Below are 18,518 nucleotides of genomic sequence, written 5' to 3'. Positions count from 1 at the left end.
TATATAGTATATTCCATATTTAGTAATTGTATATAGTATATTGCATGTTTATGTTATTTTTGTTTTTTGTATATATATACAAAAAAGTAATTGGACTTAAATATACAGATGGAAAATTTTCATATACGATTAGAATTTGTATATTTTATTAGTTATATACAAATTATTGAAGTTAGTAAATATTAAGTTTATATACATATAAAAAAATTGATATGTACATGTCTGTTTTAATAGCTGGTAGTAGGGGATTGTATATTAAAGGCTCATTATTTTTTTATATACATATATACACAAAGTAATTGGATTTAGTTATATAGATGGGAAAATATCATATGTGATTATAATTTGTATATTGTAGTAGTTATATACAAATTATTGAAGTTAGTATATATTAACTTTATATATTATTGGAGTATATATAAAAAGTCATTTAGAAACTTGTATATAATGTCATGTTTAACTAATATATTCATGTACACATATCAATATACAAAAAAGGTAAGTTCATATATATACACACAAATTAATCAGTGCATGACTTTTTTTTAAATTTTTTTTGTATATATATGTAAGTATATATAAAATTATATTTTTGTTTCACTTGCTGTATGAATTTTTTTTTGAATTTAAACGTTTAGCTTAAAAAAAGGGACGTTTCCCTAAAATTGTGGCATTATCTTAATTTATTGTTAGCATATTTAACGCTTCAGTTACAAACCACTTTTTAAAATAGAATTGTATAAATAAAAAAAAACCTTTATATACAAAATTAAAGATACCTAAAATAACTAAACCATACCCATATAATGTAATTAGATAAACTATACACATATAATGTTATTTAATCAAATAAGTTTGCCATATATGAAATTTTCCCAAAAATATTTCATATTTAACTTGTCTTTCTTTTTACTTTTAATGGAAAAAACACTAATTTAAAGTGTGTTTAATAGAAAGTAAAATATTTTTCAAAAAATATTTTTGAATTTTCTCATATTTGATTAAAAAAATTTAAAAAATATTTTTCAAATCTAAACTTTCCTTCGGAAACGAAGGAAAATAACTTCCTCCAAATATCACATATGAGTTGAATTTTACCATTAGCTTAACATACCATTTTAGTTAGGATATCAAATCAGAGGCCAATGACTAATGAGTTTAGTTTTCATGACAATGTAATTTTTTAATTTTAAAGCAAAGAATATAAATTTATGTTTTAAAATTCAGTCAAAATCCAAATCCAAATATACTGATCTAAATTAAAAAGGAGCTTAGTATTGTCAAAAGATCTATTTAACTAAATATTAGGGAGGTAATAAAAATGAGCGATATAGTATAATGATCTTTCTGATTAATTTTACAAGACGTGTAAAAGATAATTACGATAAATAATTTAAGATGAATAAAATATTTTTTTAGAAAATTAAATAAATGACAAGCATAAAAATGGAAAAAATATAATATTTTGTGCAATTATAAATACTTGTAATGAAGAAAAATAAAAATATTATAAAAATGAATTATTCTTTTTTATACATATAAACAAATATATATTTGGTGTAATCGTATGAGTGAAATTTGAAATGAATATTGTGTATGCGACCTTATTTCTATTTGTGAAAAGAATTAGATTGATTTTTTATTAGAAGTATATATCAAAATTAATCTAAAAATATAATAAGAAAAAAATTAAACAATAATTGAAGTGCACAAGAAACATCAAGGGTAAATATATTTATTATTATTAATCAAAAATCTCGAATTTAAATCTCCAATTAAAAAGCTTTTTCTTCAAATTGAAAATTTTCATACGCAAATATAGATTTAATGGGACATCCCGCTATTAAAGCCTTAGGTAATACAAAATCCACTGGAAAAAAAAACTCCGTCCATGGTTTTCTCTTGCTTCGTTTATCGAGAAGATTTGCAGACGTACCCTTCACTTTTCGAATTTTACTTTTTAGAAGCACCCCCTTATTAAGAAATTGTACACTTCAGTACTTAATAGTTTCCACAAAGTTAAAGCAAAATTAACTTATATCTATTGGTTTACATACTGGGAGAGGAATTAGTAATATAATAATTGTCTCTCTTCGTTTCACAAAAAATAATCTAGTTTGACTTGGTACGGATTTAAAAAAATAAAAAAGACTTTTAATCATGTGGTTTTAAATTAAAGTTATGTTAAATATACAAAATTGCCCTTTAATCTTGTGATCTTAAATATGTCGCGTGAAAAATTATTACCAAAAAAAGAAAAAGATCATTCTTTTTAAACATACTAAAAAGAAAAGGAGGTCATTATTTTTGAAATGGAGAGAATAATATTCTCATTTTACTTTTTATGTTTTCATTTTTTTAAAAAAAATAAAAGGACAATTTAGTTCAATTTAAATAAATAATTTTAATGTATTGATTAACTCAATTAAAAGACCAATCAAGTGAGACCTAATAGTTGACATGCACGTTCTATGAGATAGTTATTCCACAAATATAAAATCATGTGAAATGCTTATTATATTTTTCCATTACACATGAGTTATTTGTGTAACTAAAGTTGAAAAGTAATATTTTATTAATGACATTCCATGAAAGAAGAAAAGCATCATTATTAATTAAATGTTGATCTCAATTTTTTAAATTATCATAAAGGATTTCAATAATCAACTTTTTTGTTAGGAAGTTTTTTTCTTTTAAATTATTGATTATTATTAGTTAAATCGCATTTTTTTTGTTAATTTAGACATAATTCATTTAAAATAAATTATTGGGACTTGGGAGGATGTTCAATTTAATATTCTAATTAAATAATAAAATCGTAATTGTCAATATTAAAAAACACTTTATTTTTAATATGAGATTTTTTAACTTAAAACCAAATTTAATCGAGCTACTATATAAACATAAACTCAGAGTAAGAAATAGAAAAAAATTTAATACTACACACAAAATAGAGTCAACTTTTGTGACAGAACTTAGAAGTACAAAAGGTTAAAAAAACTAACTTAAAGGACTTTGATGCAAATATGCGTTTCAAGATAATTATAAAAGGGGAAAAGTGAGACTTAGCAGAAAATACATTTAATTGTATCTGAGCTAAAATAGGCTTCAAAATGAATTGAATATACACATAAACTGCTTCAAGAATCTAGCTTTATTTGAAAAGATAGCAATTTTATTGAAGCCCATTCTCTTTTTCATCCATTTCAGCTTCTGGGTAGGCTTCAAATCCATCTTCTATCCTATTTCTTGTGTAAAAATTTGATCTTTTTGTGTTAAAGATGAGCTTTTGGATTCACAAAAATGAAGTCATATTTGGATTCAGAAACCTGAATTTCTTTGTGATTTTTGTGCATGTATGTGTTCATGAACCTGGCCATGAAATGTTAAGCTTTTTCGCAAGTTAATTTGGTGAGGTAGATTGATTGATTGATTTTCATTTGCTGCTGATGGTTTTCTTGTTCTAAAGATTGTCTTTTTCTAATGCCCTAGCAGTTCGTTTACTTTTTTTTTTTTTTTGTATTAACACATTTTGGATAAACTCCACCTGCAGAAAAGGAAGATGCAATATTAAGATGATCTTATTATTTATTTATTCATTTTTGTCTAAATTGACTTGTGATAATTCTGAACTTTGAATTGTGTGGATTAGGATTTAGTCTGTTGCGTGTGATTTATTAAAGTCATTATTCAAATAGTTGACGAGTTTGTTTTGACAAGAAAGATTTAGTTGTCTCTTGTGCTGAGCTGATGGTGACATTCCCAGGGACTTCATTTATGTGATCGTTGGTGGTTGAGATTGAAGAATTGGTGAATGGGGTTAATGCAGTTCAGTAGTTATCTAAATTTCATGTGTAAATTGATCTATGGTATATGGAGATGTTTGGTCAGGTTCCTGAGGTTCAGGATTATAAGCCTGAAGCTTTGCAGGTTTATGACTAAGTGCAAACGTTTTGGATATATCTGTCTTTGAATAGGTTTTGATGATGAGTGGATGTTTAGTGGCTCATCAATAGAGATGTTTGGTGTTTTATATCTTCTAAAATCACTTTCGTAGCTGATATGTTTGTTATTTTAAACAAATATCTATGAAATAATTGTCCACATGATCAGTTGTGTAAGGCATCAGATTTTGCCCCTTGGTGTTTAGGAAAAACCAAGAAGTGGCAGAACATGGGTTAATCCATTATGGTACTTAATCCTTCCGTGATTTTGCAACTTCTATTAGATTGACTGTTGGATTTTCAGGTCAGAATATTATCTATTCATATTTCCTGAGGAATGCATAATTTTAGACGAGAACTAGGGTTATAGAGTAGTTTTCAGGTTCACTAATTCTGTGCATAAGGTTAAAATTTGGATCATGGATCGACCTACAGCTGGTCTATTGGTTCCTTCTGCTCATACCATGTCTGTGTGTACTCATGAACTTGAATCAAGGTTACAAACATCCTAGATTGTTTCGTTTTTCCTTCCCTTTTAGAAGATATTCTTGTGTGTGTATATATGAGAATTTTCAGTCCTATGTTACCTGGATTTAGGTTGGATATATTTGGTTCATGTGTCACTAAGTATCCATTTAGCCATTCCAATTAGCAAATTTTAAGTGTATCTTGAAGGATCTAAATGGACTGACACCAATTTTTCAATCTAGGTATGTCAAGGCAATTGAAAGTTTGCGTAACATAGATTTATTTGAAGTATGAAGTTTAGCATGGAGAAAATGTCTATTTTATGGTAGATTTCTCGGCCATCTTCTTTGATGTCTTAAAATATTGCCATTGGCCCCTTGGTTCTCTTAGAGGTGATTGTTATGATAAGGTTACAGGAAATGTCCATCATACATTCAGAATTAAGATGATAGCTTAGCCACCAAACAAAAAGGGCAGGATGGATGGATGTGGCTTCCAGTGTCATTCTAATTTCTAAACACCTATAAGAAATCTTCCTTCAAACATTTGTTAGGGTTACTTTGCTGGAGCTTTAGGCCCCAGTTCCTACAAGGTTTTTTCATATCAATTTGTGTGGACTAGAACCCACCTCCTTTGATTTACGCAAAGGTATTGTATCATTTCATTGGAAGTTGTGAAGTTTGTGTAGTACTTAATATAAGCAACTGATATCAGTTATCTTGTTCTCGGATCAAGTTACACGGCTCTTTTCTTTTGTGTGTTGAGGAGTTTCTGTTTCATAATTAGTACTGGACATGGTCTTATACTTTGATATTAGAGGAGCGATCTCAATTTCACGGTGAATTTTTCTCTCATAAGAGCTCTTCACTCTTGCTAGATGCCACAATTTGGAACTAGTATATGGTTAGAGAATATTAGAATTACATCCCTTCCAATTACAATTCTGAGCAAGTTAAACATAAGAACATCTTAATAGCAGAAGGGTCTACTTGCATGAAATTCATTCTGGAGAGAACTGGTGTCTATTGATTTTTATTTGGGATAATGAATCCCATTCTGTGGATTCCTTTGTCAACTTGTGTCCTAATAAGATTGCTTCCGAAAATGTACATGTTATATTATGGAATTAAACATTTATTTGGGAATACCATAGTTTATAAGTGTCAGAATTAAGGATGTGTATGACATGATTGGTGAAAATTGCAATGCAGGACTGTAACACACAGGGTAGAGTTTTCTGTACAGTCATTTACAATGTCAATTTTAACGAAGTTACGCTGCATCACACTTGATGTTACCGGTACACTGATTGCTTACAAAGGAGAGTTGGGTGACTATTATTGCATGGCTGCCAAAGCTGCTGGGCAGCAATGTCCTGACTATAAGCGGGTTCATGAAGGTTTTAAACTAGCATATACAGAAATGGCAAAGAAGCATTCATGTTTTGGATTTGCTGAAAAGATTCCTAACATTGTTTGGTGGAAGACTTGTGTCAGGAATTCCTTTGTTCAGGTATTGTGCATGGCATTATCTTGGGATATTTGGTTGTTAGTATTTTTATATATAATCTCAGAAGTCATTTGTTCAATTTATTACAGAACAGCGGCAAAACGTTTTAGTATGACTGTTGAATTATGATTTGAGATCTGAACTGCAATTATTTTATGTTTCTACTGATATCAAGTATCCTTTCTTTTGACAGGCAGGTTATGAATATGATGATGAGACATTTGAGAAGATATTTAGACGCATATATGCAACTTTTGGTTCTTCTGCACCTTACAACATATTTCCTGATGCTATACCGTTCCTCAGATGGCTCCGCGAGAGGGGCGTTACAGTTGGGTTGGTCAGCAATGCTGAGTATCGATATCAGGATGTGATTCTTCCTGCATTAGGCTTGAATCAGGTAGATACACAATGGTTGTCATTTCATTTTTTTGTGTTGTATCTTCTTATTACATCTTTTGGCTGATTTAATCTTTTTCCAAACACACTGAAAAACCATGAAGTAGTTGAACACCTTTTTGTGTGTGACCAAAATCAGGGATCTGAGTGGGATTTCGGCGTATTTTCCGGTCTTGAAGGGGTTGAAAAACCAGATCCAAGGATATATGAGATTGCCTTGAAGAAAGCAGGAAATGTAGCTCCAGAAGAAGTACTTCACATTGGAGATAGCTTGAGGAAAGACTACTTACCTGCTAGAAGTGTTGGGATGCATGCTTTGTTGTTGGACAGGTTCAAGACTGCTGATGCTGTCGATTGGAGGAAATCTGGTGTCACTGTGCTGCCTGACCTGATCGCTACCAAAGAATGGCTTACCTCTGAAAATTCGAAATGCATTGACCTGTAAAAGTCCCGTTTGATTATTTTCTTGCCTATAATGGTAGGTAGATTTGTATTACAAGAATGGTTATGAGTTTTATGAATGTGATGAAGAAACATTTAGTTCGATATGCCAGATGCTGTTGTATCTGCATAATATTAGAATGACAAGAAGAAATAACTATACTCATCATGATTTCAATTACACCAAAAGTTGCATATATGACTATCAAAGAGCTAACTTTATTCTATTGCACATATTTATTATCACCTATATATCTGTTTCCCTTGTCAACATATTCAAATCTGGGTCCAAAACTATTGAGTATTTAAGCCAAACAAACACATTTGAAATTCAAAGTATATCGATTCATTGTACAGTAGTTTAAGAGCCCTTCTAAACAGAGACTAAAATCTTTCTGCCACCTTGCAAACTTTCTGCCCTAGAACTATAGATATAACTTGCACACCAGATAGCTTCAAACAAAGGCAGTTATTGATTTGTTGACATGCTAAACATTAAGATATTGACTTATCAGTTATCGGTTAAATTGTTAAGATTTGACACCAAAAAAATAATTATTAAAATTTACTTTAAAATAAGGTGACAAACCAAATAAATCATTCATCTAAGTTGACAGACATCTTGCTTAAATGGAAGCACTATTACATTATAGAATAACTGAGAATTTGAGACAATCAGAACAAGAAGTATGAAACCAACTCTAAGTAAGAGACTCTATATGTCAAATGATATAAATATAATTATTTAATTTAGTAGTGAGTTATCCATGTTTAGTTAACCCATATTTCTTAGTCCGATCGTATACATGGTAAGAGTATTTATAAATTATAAAGTCACTTGTCCATAGCGGACTTGATTAAAAGAATAAAAAATCATAACTACTAAGAATGTGAAGTGAATTTAGAGAGAGAAAAGAGGAGTGATAAACATGGTTTTGATTGAAGGGTCTTATGTATCTGAAAGTTTTAAGAATTGGAAGAAATAAGAAATTTACGTAATATTTCAAAAAGCTAGGGAAAAATGGAAAATAATAAAAGTAAAAACTGCGTATACAAGTAATTTTTCCTAAAAAAAAAACTAATGTTCCACTAGCTTTTAATATAGCTATAAGTTATAATTAACTAATTTGCTACGAATAAATATTTTTTTGGCCAAAAGCATCCTTAAATTGTACTTCAAAATTAAACTACATCTTTAAAATATATTTTTTGGCAAAAAACATCCTACGATCATTAGTCATACACGTGACTATCAACAAAAATTTTCCTGCATAATTTCATTGTATGCTAAAAAAAGTTCTGAAATAAATATTAGAAATCTTAGACATCATTACTTAGTGAATGAATTTGTTTTTTGGGTAGGAGTGATGATGCATAATTTGCTCTTTTTCTCATTTATTAATAGAAAAAAGGTGAAACTTAATTATTTTTACTTTTTTCAAAGTCAAATTGTATTTAGATCAATTTTTTTTTTGATAAATCTGATATTGAAGTGATCAAAATAATGATCATCTCTCGCATTTGAGTTAATTTTACGTTATTAGAAGCAGAAGTTCCAACAAACGTCGCTTCTAGTATATTCAAGAAGAAACATATTTCAACTAACAATATTTTCAATATAAAATACATGAAAAAAAACTATCAGACTAATTTTTTTTACATAATGCTAAATCAATTATTGGAAAAGTTCACGATAGTATTTTTGGATATCTAAAAATAATAATTACGAAGAGATTGACTTGATTTTTTTCACTTTTGAATACTTGAAGAATGTTTTTTTGCTAAGATTGATATTTTAAGAATGTAGTTTAAATTTAGGATTATAGTTTAAGCATGATTTTGACCAACAACTCTGATACAAGATCCAAAATGTAAAAAGAACAAACCTAAAGGACTTCCGTGCAATTTTTTTTGGTTAAAAAACTATAAAACGGACACAGATGGAGAAAATACATTGAGATTAAATATACAAAAACTGCTTCGAAACTGATTTTATTTGGAGAAGATAACAATTTCATTGCAGTGATTCTCGTTATCATCCATTTCAATGTCTGGGTATGCTTCAAATCCATCATTTTACTCATTTATTTCGTAAAGTTTGATTATTTTTTTTGTGTAATATATGAACAACAACTTCTAGGTTCACGCAAATGAAGCCATTGTTGGATTCAGAGATGTGCTCTTGAACTTGAAAAATAAAATGTTAATCTGGGTAATTGTTAGATTTTGTTTTGAAGTTTTTCTTCTAATGCAGTAGCAGCTTTTTACTTTTTTCATGTTGTTACCCATTATGAATGAACCCCATTTACAGGAAGAGGCAATACGAAGATGATGTCATTATTATTTTGTGCATGTGTGTATCTTGAACATTGAAAAAGAAATATTAGGCTTTCTTCGTGAGTTAATTTTGATTTTCGTTTCCTGCTGATTGTTTTCTTGTTCTGAAGATTGTCCTGTTCTAATGCCGTAGCTGCTCTTTTAGTATTTTTGGATGAACCCCACTTATAGAAAAGGAAGAGGCAATATTAAGATGATCTCCTTATTATTTTTAGTCTAAATTTACTTGTGATATTTCTGAACCTTGAATTGAACTGGTGTTGCATGTGATTTATCAAATAGTCAAATGGTTGACGAGTTTATTTTTTGACAAGAAAGATCTTGTAGATCTTGTGCTGAACTGATGGTGTTATCCATCATATGATGTGAAATTCCCATCCAAGGGGGTCTCACTTATCTGATCCTAAGTAGTTTGGGATTAAAGAATTGGTGAATAGTGTTAAAGCAGTTCAGTAGTCGTCTAAATTTTATATGTAAAATGATCTATGGCATGTAGAAGTTTGTCCAAGTTCTACTTGCATGAAATTTATTCAAGAGAATGATGTTTATTTGGGATAATGAAACCCCCTTCTGTGGATTCCTTTGTCAACTTGTGTCCTAGTAGGATTGCTTTCGAAAAGGTTATGTTTTATATTATGAATTAATGATATGTATGACATAATTGTTGAAAATTGCAACGCAGGACTGTGAAATAGTAACACACATCATTTACAATGTTGTATATTGTAAAGAGGTTACGCTGCATCACACTTGATATTACCGGTACACTTATTGCTTACAAAGGAGATCTGGGCGACTCTTATTGCTTGGCAGTCCAAGCTGGTTTTAAAGTAGCATATGCAGAATTGGCAAAGAAGCATCCATGTTTTGGATTTGCTGATAATATTCCTAACTATGTGTGGTGGAAGATTTGTGTCAGGGATTCCTTTGTTAAGGTGTTTGTGCATGGCATTATCTTGGGATATTTGGTTGTCAGTATTTTCATAGATAATCTCAGAACTTTTCCATATGACTGTAGAATTACGATTTGAGATCTGAACTGTAATTATTTTATGTTTCTACTAATATTGAGTATCCTTTTGTTTTGACAGGCAGGTTATGAATATGATGATGAGACATTTCAGAATATATATAGTCGCATATATGCTACTTTTGGTTCTGCTGCACCTTATAGAATATTTCCAGATGCTATACCGTTCCTCAGATGGCTCCGCAAGGGGGATGTTACGGTTGGGTTGGTCAGCAATGCTGAGTATCGATATCGTGATATAATTCTTCCTGCATTACGCTTAAATCAGGTAGATACACAATGGTTCTCATTCTTCTTCTAACAATTTTTGGCTGATCTTAATCTTTTTTTCCATAAATACTGAAAAACAATGAAGTAGTTGCGAACCCTTTTGTGTGTGTGACCAAAATCAGGGATCTGAGTGGGATTTCGGCGTATTCTCTGGTCTTGATGGTGTTGAGAAACCAGATCCGAGGATATTTGAGATTGCTTTGAAGAAAGCAGGAAATGTAGCACCAGAAGAAGCACTTCACATTGGAGATAGCTTGAGGAAAGACTACTTAGCTGCGAGAGGTGTTGGGATGCATGCTTTGTTGTTGGACAGATTCAAGACTGCTGATGCTGTCAATGGGAGGAAATCTGGTGCCATTGTGCTGCCGGATTTGACCGCTACCAAAGACTGGCTTACCTCTGAAAAATTAGTTTCTTGCCTATGACTGGTAGATTAGTATTACAAGGTAGAATGGTTAAAAATGAGCTATGAGTTCTATGAATGTGATGAGGAAGCATTTGGTTCAATATGCCACATGCTGTCTTTTTTTTTCTCTCTCTGTGGCAAGCATCATTATGCCCACATAGTATATAGTGTAACTACTTGTTGATTGAGAATTTGCTACATAAACCACATGCACAATTAGAAGCAATCTTATGTCGTGCACCTTCCTTTTGCAGTTTTATATTGAAATGATCTCGTTGTTTCCACGAAAGCATAGTGGCACTAGCTTTGTTGTGGATTCAATTGAAACTCCAAGAAGTGAGGTAAATTGCCTTGTTGCCGCTGCATATGCCTCCCTTTGTTTATGTCATCACATTGATGAATCCACTATGGCTATTAAAAGTCTAAGTGCTTTTTCGCTACTACATAGGTGGCTAATAAAAGCCCCAGTCTTGATTTGTCATGCCCCCCCAGTTAAATTTGTTAAAAGGCTAACGCTGCAAAGCTCACAGCACTATTTAGGTGAAGTTTGAATTAGCACCTAAACTCATCAGGTGAAGTTTGAATTAGCACCTAAACTCATCGTCAACAATCACATCCCCTTGTCACTGTCTTCTTATATTGACAAATAGTTGGCTTTACGTTGAGTTAAATCTAATATTCATTTCTTTGAATAAGAATATCTATTTAACACGAGCACTTTTAGTAAGGTAGTGGAGTAGTTGATTGAGAAAGCTAAAGTGTAAAAGGTGAAAGAGTGATGAGTCTAACTACGCTCTCTGTTTTCAGAATATGAGCTGCTAAATTTTATGACAACATATATCAATATACCTCATTTTTGACTTATCAAAGAGCTACTTAATTCTGTTGCATATATGATATAAACCTATTCAAATCTGGGTTCAAAACTATTTGAGTATTTAAGCAAAACAAACACATTTTGAAATTCCAAGTATATTGATTCAATGAAGAAAAATAGTTCAACACTTGAGCAGCCCTTCTAAGATAGAAGGTGCTAAACAGTGGCCAAAATCTTTCTACTGCCTTGCAAACTTCCTGCCCTAGAACTAACTATACACACCATACAGCTTCAAACAAAGGCAGTTGTTATGCAGCTGATTAGTTGTATTTCAGCTACAGACATCTACAGGCAATGAAGTACAAAAACAGAAAACATCTCAAAATTTAGATAGAAAACAGCCTTATGGATTGAAATACTCAAGTCTTGACAAATAAAAAAGGTAAAACTAATTAACTAATAAGCACGTCTATGACCAGGAACTTCAGCTGCAACAAACTCCTGCCCAAAAACAAGTGAATAAACGGCAAAATTTTGAACTACATGACGTGCATTTTAACATACATAGGAGCACACTCAATTGGGGTAAAAACCTTCACCTCTACTCCTCTTGAGCATCATCTTTATTCTTCTTTTTCTTCTTATCCTTCTTCTTGCTTTTACTTCCTTCATCGTCACTTCCAACATCACCATTCTCTGATTCTTTATCTTTCTTCTTTTTCTTTTTCTTCTTCTCGGACTTCTCCTCATCTGAGGATGCAACATCGTTATTCTCTTTGTCCTTCTTTTTCTTTTCCTTTTTCACAGACTCCACATCAGGGGATGCAGCTTCATCAGCTTCTTTCTTCTTTTTCTTCTTCTTTTCTTTTTTCAGTTCAGACTTATCCAATGCTTCCTCGACTACCTCTACCTTTGGTTTCTTTAAAGCACTGGGTGCAGGGGATACATCTAAATCATCCAATTTTCTCTTGTTAGCGTCCTCATCATCTTCCTTGTGTTTCTTCTTTTTCTTCTCAACCTCAACTGCAGCACCATCAGCAGCCACTGCATCAGGATCAGATTTCACAGTAGCAGCAGCAAGACCAGCAACTAGAGTATCCTCTTTGGTAGATAAAACAACATTTCTCGTCCACTCAGCTGGAGTTTTATCATTTGGCTTACCATGTTTATCCAACTTACCCTCAGCAACCAACTTCTTCTTCATTGAAGCCCTTGGTCCTAAGCCCCATTTCCTAGGATAAGTATCCCTATCCATCACCACTCTCTTAATCTTTGCAACCACACCATGATCACAAGTTCCCATAACAGCTGTGGTCATCTCTGCTATCCCCAACGCGATGGCCTCCCCCTTAGTAGTCATCAGCACAACCTCCTCTCCAACCTCAATATCATTCTCAAATCTTAAAAGCCCAGGAATCATCAACTTTGCACCATAGCAAATAGCATTAACTGCCGAATCCTTAACCACCAACCTCTTATAACTAGTCAAAACTACCTCCAACGGCATAATGACCCTCCTCAAGTAAGTCTCATCCCTATAGTTATCGTACATCCATTGTGCATCCATCACATCATGCATTGTCACCATATTATTCTTCTCACCCAAAATCCCAGACCTCACTCTCCTAAGCTCCTGCATATGTCCACCCACACCCAAAAGCAACCCAAGATGAACACACAATGTCCTAACATAAGTACCCGCCTCACAGGATATCCAAAAAACAACCAAATGCCTTTCAGCATCATACTCAAGCAACTTACTTTCATAAATAGTCCTAATCCTAAGCTGCCTTTTCACAGCAGAAATCAAAGGGGGTCTTTGAAAAACAGCCCCAGTAAGAGCTTCAAGTGCCCTAGCAACCTTAGCAACATCAGGTACATCAGAATGCAACCTAGCAACACACACATACTCTTTACCCGCACCCTGTTGGGATTTAACCAAACGGGTCGCTCTATCAATACAAACAATCAAATTCCCAGTAACTTTAGGATCCAAAGTACCACTATGACCCGTTTTCTCGACCCGAAGAATCCTCTTAATCCAAGCTACAACTTCATGTGAAGATGGGTTAGCAGGTTTATCAAGATTAAGAATACCATACCTTATATACTCAGCAAGCGGACGCTTCAATGGAGAAAACCCAGATGGGAGAGGAGTGTAGTGACCCGTTCTGACATTGAGACGATCGTAGTTTTTCAATAGAATCGGCCATTCTGAAGTGTCAATGGTGGGTGTGTAGCTTTGAGGTTTGATGAGAAAATCACCATCAATTGGGGTGGATAGTGTTTGTGTTTCGTCATCATTTTTGCCAGACTTTGATTTCTTTTTCTTCTTCTCTGAGCGAGAGAGCTCAACGTCAGTCATGGCGGCTTTCGGTGGGTTAAGTTTCAGGTAGGGTTTAAGGCTGGATTTTCTAGGGTTTTAATAGAAAACAAATGAGAATGTTATATAGGGAGCAGGGTTTAGGGTTTTTGGATATTGACTGATTGGTGGTGAAGAGAGAATGGTGTACCTAATGGGCCACATATACATTTATCGGCCTCAAACAATTGGTTCTGTTCCAAAATTTGCAAAGCCCAAACAAAGTTTCCTTCATTTATTGGAAAATTACACGTATAAGCAAAGTTAATTAGTTAACATAGCTATAATTTATCTTAGTTATAATTTGTGACCTACTTTTTGCTATAATTACATGGCTTAATTTTTTAGTTTGTGTAATTCACACGTTTGTATAATTCAGAATTTGTATAATATAATTTTTCTATAATTTATAATATAATTTGTATAACAGTTTAGACTTTTGATGTTTGTAATTGTAGAAATTTGTCTTTTCAAGTTTACAGAAAAACAACTGAATTATACACATATACCCACGAATTATATAAACATCCAAATTATGCAAACGATACAACATAAACTGTAGCAACAACCCATAAATATTCAAACTATAATTATGGGCACTATTAAGTTTATTATAGTGATATCTGCAAAAAGTCCCCTTGTTTTATTATTGGGCAAACAAAACAAACTACCTAATTACGTGTCTTTCCGTGCGTCTTCAAAATGATCATTTATATCGATTATAGTCCCAGATATTGTATTTGGTATATGTTTAAATACCTGTTTCTCCAATACATAAGGTCCAAATTAAGTATAATATATTTTATTTATATTATATCTAAATGAATTTGCATGTATCTGACTCTATCAATCACCTCTCTCTCTCTATCTCGCTTACTCGCTCGCCTCTCTCCCTAGGTATCTAGTGTGAAGTGTATGTATTTGTGCTACACAAACTCTCGCTCGCTTCTTTCCCACTCTCACTCATTTTTCTTCCTGAGTATCTAGTGTGCTTGCACACTCATGATCTAGCATATACAAATTCTCTCGCTCGCCTCGTTCCCTTTTTTATTCGCCTTTTTTCCTTGTGTATTTGTATTTCAAAGATTTTTTTGTGGCAAAAATACATGTATCCAAGTATATCTGACTTGAAATATCGTATGAAATTATTAATTCATGAAAGGACGTGTATAATTATTTCAAACTCTAGGAAGAATTAGTAAATATGCTCGGATTTTTTGTGTAATTAAATAATTTTTCCTTTATTATATTCCCTTAAAACTAAAGCTTACAAGAATATCGTGAGGCAAACTCAAAATTCGAAGATTGCAGAGAATCAATATCATTTCTTAACGTAGACGCAAGCAAAATTTGTAATAACGATTAAGGAATAATGCCGTGTCCAATTAATCAATAATGAAGTGAGCAATAACGAATATAGAGAGAGAGTGAGAGGGGGGTCAAATATGTATTCTAATTTCCTAGTAATGAGATTTTATCATTTTTGTTTTGTTTCAAAATTAGTGTTATATGGATGATTAAAGAGCTAACAAATTACACTTATGTACTAGTGGCTTTCTGGTTGGTGAAAACAAAGCATCATTACACACATAATATTTGAATTCCATTATTGCAATAATTAGAGAAATGGGGGAAAAAAACATAAAAGAGTAAATGGAGAATTACAAGCGGTTTTAAATGTAGGCATCCAGACTAAAGCTTCCGCTGAGGGGAAATTTGAATAACTTTTTCCTTTAGAAACTTGAAATTGGAGAAGCAAATTCCAAGAGCTCTTCATCACATTCAAATGCCAACATATGTTGTTCTTCCAGAGTCACCATAGCTTCAACACCATCCATATTTTGATCAGCACTCAATATGAAGAAATTCTTGAATGGACCCATTGGTGCACACACTCTTTCAGGTTTACCCCATCCAAAATCTATGCTATAACCCGAAAACTTGCACATGTTGCTGCAATAATAAGTGTCAAATTCGTCAATCGCGTATGGTGATTCCATTATTTCAAGTAACTTCAACACCAATGAATTGTGCTGAACAGGGTCTTTCTTGTAAACTTGCTCAAATTCCTTCCTGAATTCGCGAACCAATCTTGGCAATTCCATCTCCTCATCGTGACTTGCTGTTGTGGAAGTCACGGTGAGGAGATTCCCTATAACATTTCGCGATAAAGGGGGTGTTGTCATTGGGCGTATATCGACATAATTAATCAATTTAGATGGCCTGAATGAAGTGTTGTTGATTTTCGATGCAGCCTTTGTAGCTGATATGAACAGAAGTGCACTCACAACTTCTGCTCGTGTTGGATTTTTGATCCCTGCTTCAGCTGCTATTTTTGCCCTAAGGCCCTGTAACTTCGAGGCAGAGAAATGGAATTTTTTGTGCACACATTTATCCAATTTGGAATCAATCAATGGTGCAATTAAAGGTCCATTTGGGGTTGGAAAAAATGTGTCGCTAATAAATTTGGGACGAGCGATTTGGTTTGGATTTCGAGTTATTTTAGCCCAATCATAGATAAAACTTGCAACAGAGCCACCATCACCAACTTTATGTGACAGACATGTACTGATTGCTATTCCTCCACAATCGAAATGACTTAATTGAGCCACGAGTAGGCTTCCATCGAACGAATTCTTCCAAGGTAAATCTTTCGTAAATATGTTTCCTTCTGCATAGTCATGAGGGTTGTTCAGCATTTCGGACATGGGACAACTTATTCGAACATTTAAAAACTCGATTCCCCTGTCATTGCATTCGATCGTGGCACTATCTCTCATTCTTCCAGCATAGGGATAGTAAGCTGATAAAGTTGTTGCTAATGAATTTTGTAGTTTGTTAGCTACTAATTGATCAAACTCTTGTTGTTGCTTAGAGTAGAAAAAAACTAGAGGAATGTACAAGTGACTCAACGATTGATCGATAAACGAAAGCTTGTGGTATTTAAGCGGAGAAGGGGTGGGTAAAGATGGCTTGACAATGATTTTTTCAGTAACTGGTGAAACAAGTTGTGATGGAGCTATAGCCATGATTATTTTCTTAATATGAAACAAGGTCTTTTTATGTATTGCCAACTTCAATATAACATGTATATATAGAAGAAACTATTTTAGTATTCATACTTGCATACACTCAATCCTTGCTAGTGCACTTTGTTTTTATTATTCATAAAAAACAAGTAAAGAATCTTGCTCCAACAAGGACAACTACGTTTATTATAAACCTACTGACTCTATTAATTCAGATTTGCATCAGATAGATTTACTAAAGATGATAAATGCTGAATTATGAACAAGTTTTATATTCTTAGGTTTCAAATTCGAAACATCTAATTGAAGGTAGAAGAATCTTAATCATCCTATCACACGCTTTGATAGCACTTTAAATATTTGAAATTAGAAATTGGCTCGATTAATTTAAATTTATATTAGATGAGCCGAATGAGGAGGTTAAAATTCTACCTTACCAAGAGGTTCTATATTATCGAATTTCAAACTCAAAACATCTAATTAAAGGTGGAGAGATTCCTAATTATCCTATCGCAACCCTCGGTAAAATAATAACTAAGCTAAGAAGTTGGTTTAGTATTCATTTTGATTTTTTATAATTCTTGTGAAGAGAACGGAGTTTCATAAGCTGAAAGAATGACTATTTCTCTGTGGCTCCGAAGGATCTAATGCCTAATTGGATGTTTCAAGATAAACTCCATTAATTTATTGAGTTTTTACACTGAATTTGTTATAAGCTAAGATTATGTAACTACTGAGCTAATCAAATTGGTTCATTGATTATAATTACTTTCTTTTAGTCCTCCCCTTATTTTAAAAAATAATTATTTGAAAGGATAAGAATAAGATTCTAATTTCAGATTTTATTCATAACCAAAAAAAAAAGGTAGTATAAAAGCCAAAACTTTAGTATAAGATACATCAAATGAAACAAATGTAATAAGTATTAAAACCAAAATTTCTACCATTAATTTTAATCTTTTTCAATTCAAATTCAGATTAGTTGGGCTTCAAAACTTAAATAAATATGTAATATCAAAAAACATATTTACCATCATTTATAGCAATAATATTTTTTTTCTACTTATAGTATATTTATACTACAATTTAATTCCGTGTTGCTATTCGATTTTTTATTTTTCTTACTTGATGTCCAATACATTTTAAGTGATAAAAAGTAAACGAAAAATAATGCGTTTTTTTGGAGATTATTCCATATTTTTGTTATCGTCTTTAAGTTTTCGACTTCGATTCCACAATTAAATTAAGCACCTCTTTCTTGGACAAAGGATGTGTAGACTTGAAATTTCTTGTCATGTACTTAATCTCCAAGAAATATTTTCATAAATTTTAAAGAAAACATTTCTCTTGATTGTGGAGAAATCTTCCTTCTTTAATTTCATATTGTGTTGTAGATTTAGAAGTGGACACGTTTATTAAGTTTCACGTATAAATTATATTTTCTTGCGTAATTAGTTTAAAAAGTTCTGTTTTTATATGGATTGATTTTTCTCTATAATTTTTTAT

At 32.2% G+C, this 18,518-nt stretch overlaps 4 protein-coding genes across 5 annotated transcripts; 2 read left to right on the top strand and 2 right to left on the bottom strand.

Annotated features, from left to right (window-relative positions):
• Nucleotides 1-3,022: 3,022 nt before the first annotated feature.
• LOC101254444 (uncharacterized) lies at nucleotides 3,023-6,923 on the top strand. Of its 2 annotated transcripts, XM_026029452.2 has the most exons (5): nucleotides 3,068-3,217; nucleotides 3,767-3,930; nucleotides 5,624-5,924; nucleotides 6,115-6,321; nucleotides 6,460-6,923. In XM_026029452.2, the coding sequence occupies exons 2-5, from the start codon at nucleotides 3,815-3,817 to the stop codon at nucleotides 6,763-6,765; spliced, it is 930 nt and encodes a 309-aa protein (XP_025885237.1). In that variant the 5' UTR covers nucleotides 3,068-3,217; nucleotides 3,767-3,814; the 3' UTR covers nucleotides 6,766-6,923. The 2 variants fall into 2 exon arrangements, with proteins under 2 accessions (XP_004232630.1, XP_025885237.1); XM_004232582.5 differs by lacking the exon at nucleotides 3,767-3,930 and having other exon boundaries at nucleotides 3,023-3,217.
• A 1,806-nt stretch (nucleotides 6,924-8,729) lies between these two features.
• LOC101254962 (uncharacterized) lies at nucleotides 8,730-12,710 on the top strand. The gene is made up of 4 exons (XM_004232583.5): nucleotides 8,730-8,816; nucleotides 9,781-10,033; nucleotides 10,190-10,396; nucleotides 10,521-12,710. The coding sequence occupies exons 2-4, from the start codon at nucleotides 9,812-9,814 to the stop codon at nucleotides 10,821-10,823; spliced, it is 732 nt and encodes a 243-aa protein (XP_004232631.1). The 5' UTR covers nucleotides 8,730-8,816; nucleotides 9,781-9,811; the 3' UTR covers nucleotides 10,824-12,710.
• LOC101255259 (H/ACA ribonucleoprotein complex subunit 4) lies at nucleotides 11,761-14,122 on the bottom strand. Its single transcript, XM_004232584.5, has one exon. The coding sequence runs from the start codon at nucleotides 13,984-13,986 to the stop codon at nucleotides 12,223-12,225; it is 1,764 nt and encodes a 587-aa protein (XP_004232632.1). The 5' UTR covers nucleotides 13,987-14,122; the 3' UTR covers nucleotides 11,761-12,222.
• Nucleotides 14,123-15,716: 1,594 nt separating this feature from the next.
• Nucleotides 15,717-17,012, bottom strand: LOC101249522 (acyltransferase Pun1). The gene has a single exon (XM_004233719.2). It carries the CDS (start codon nucleotides 17,010-17,012, stop codon nucleotides 15,717-15,719), a length of 1,296 nt encoding a protein of 431 aa, XP_004233767.2.
• Between the last annotated feature and the right edge of the window lie 1,506 nt (nucleotides 17,013-18,518).

This window comes from Solanum lycopersicum, chromosome 2 (assembly GCF_036512215.1).
Source record: "Solanum lycopersicum chromosome 2, SLM_r2.1".
Classification (NCBI taxonomy): Eukaryota; Viridiplantae; Streptophyta; class Magnoliopsida; order Solanales; family Solanaceae; genus Solanum; species Solanum lycopersicum.
The sequence above is the reverse complement of the archived record's forward strand: the minus strand, read 5'-3'. Positions and strand labels throughout refer to the sequence as shown.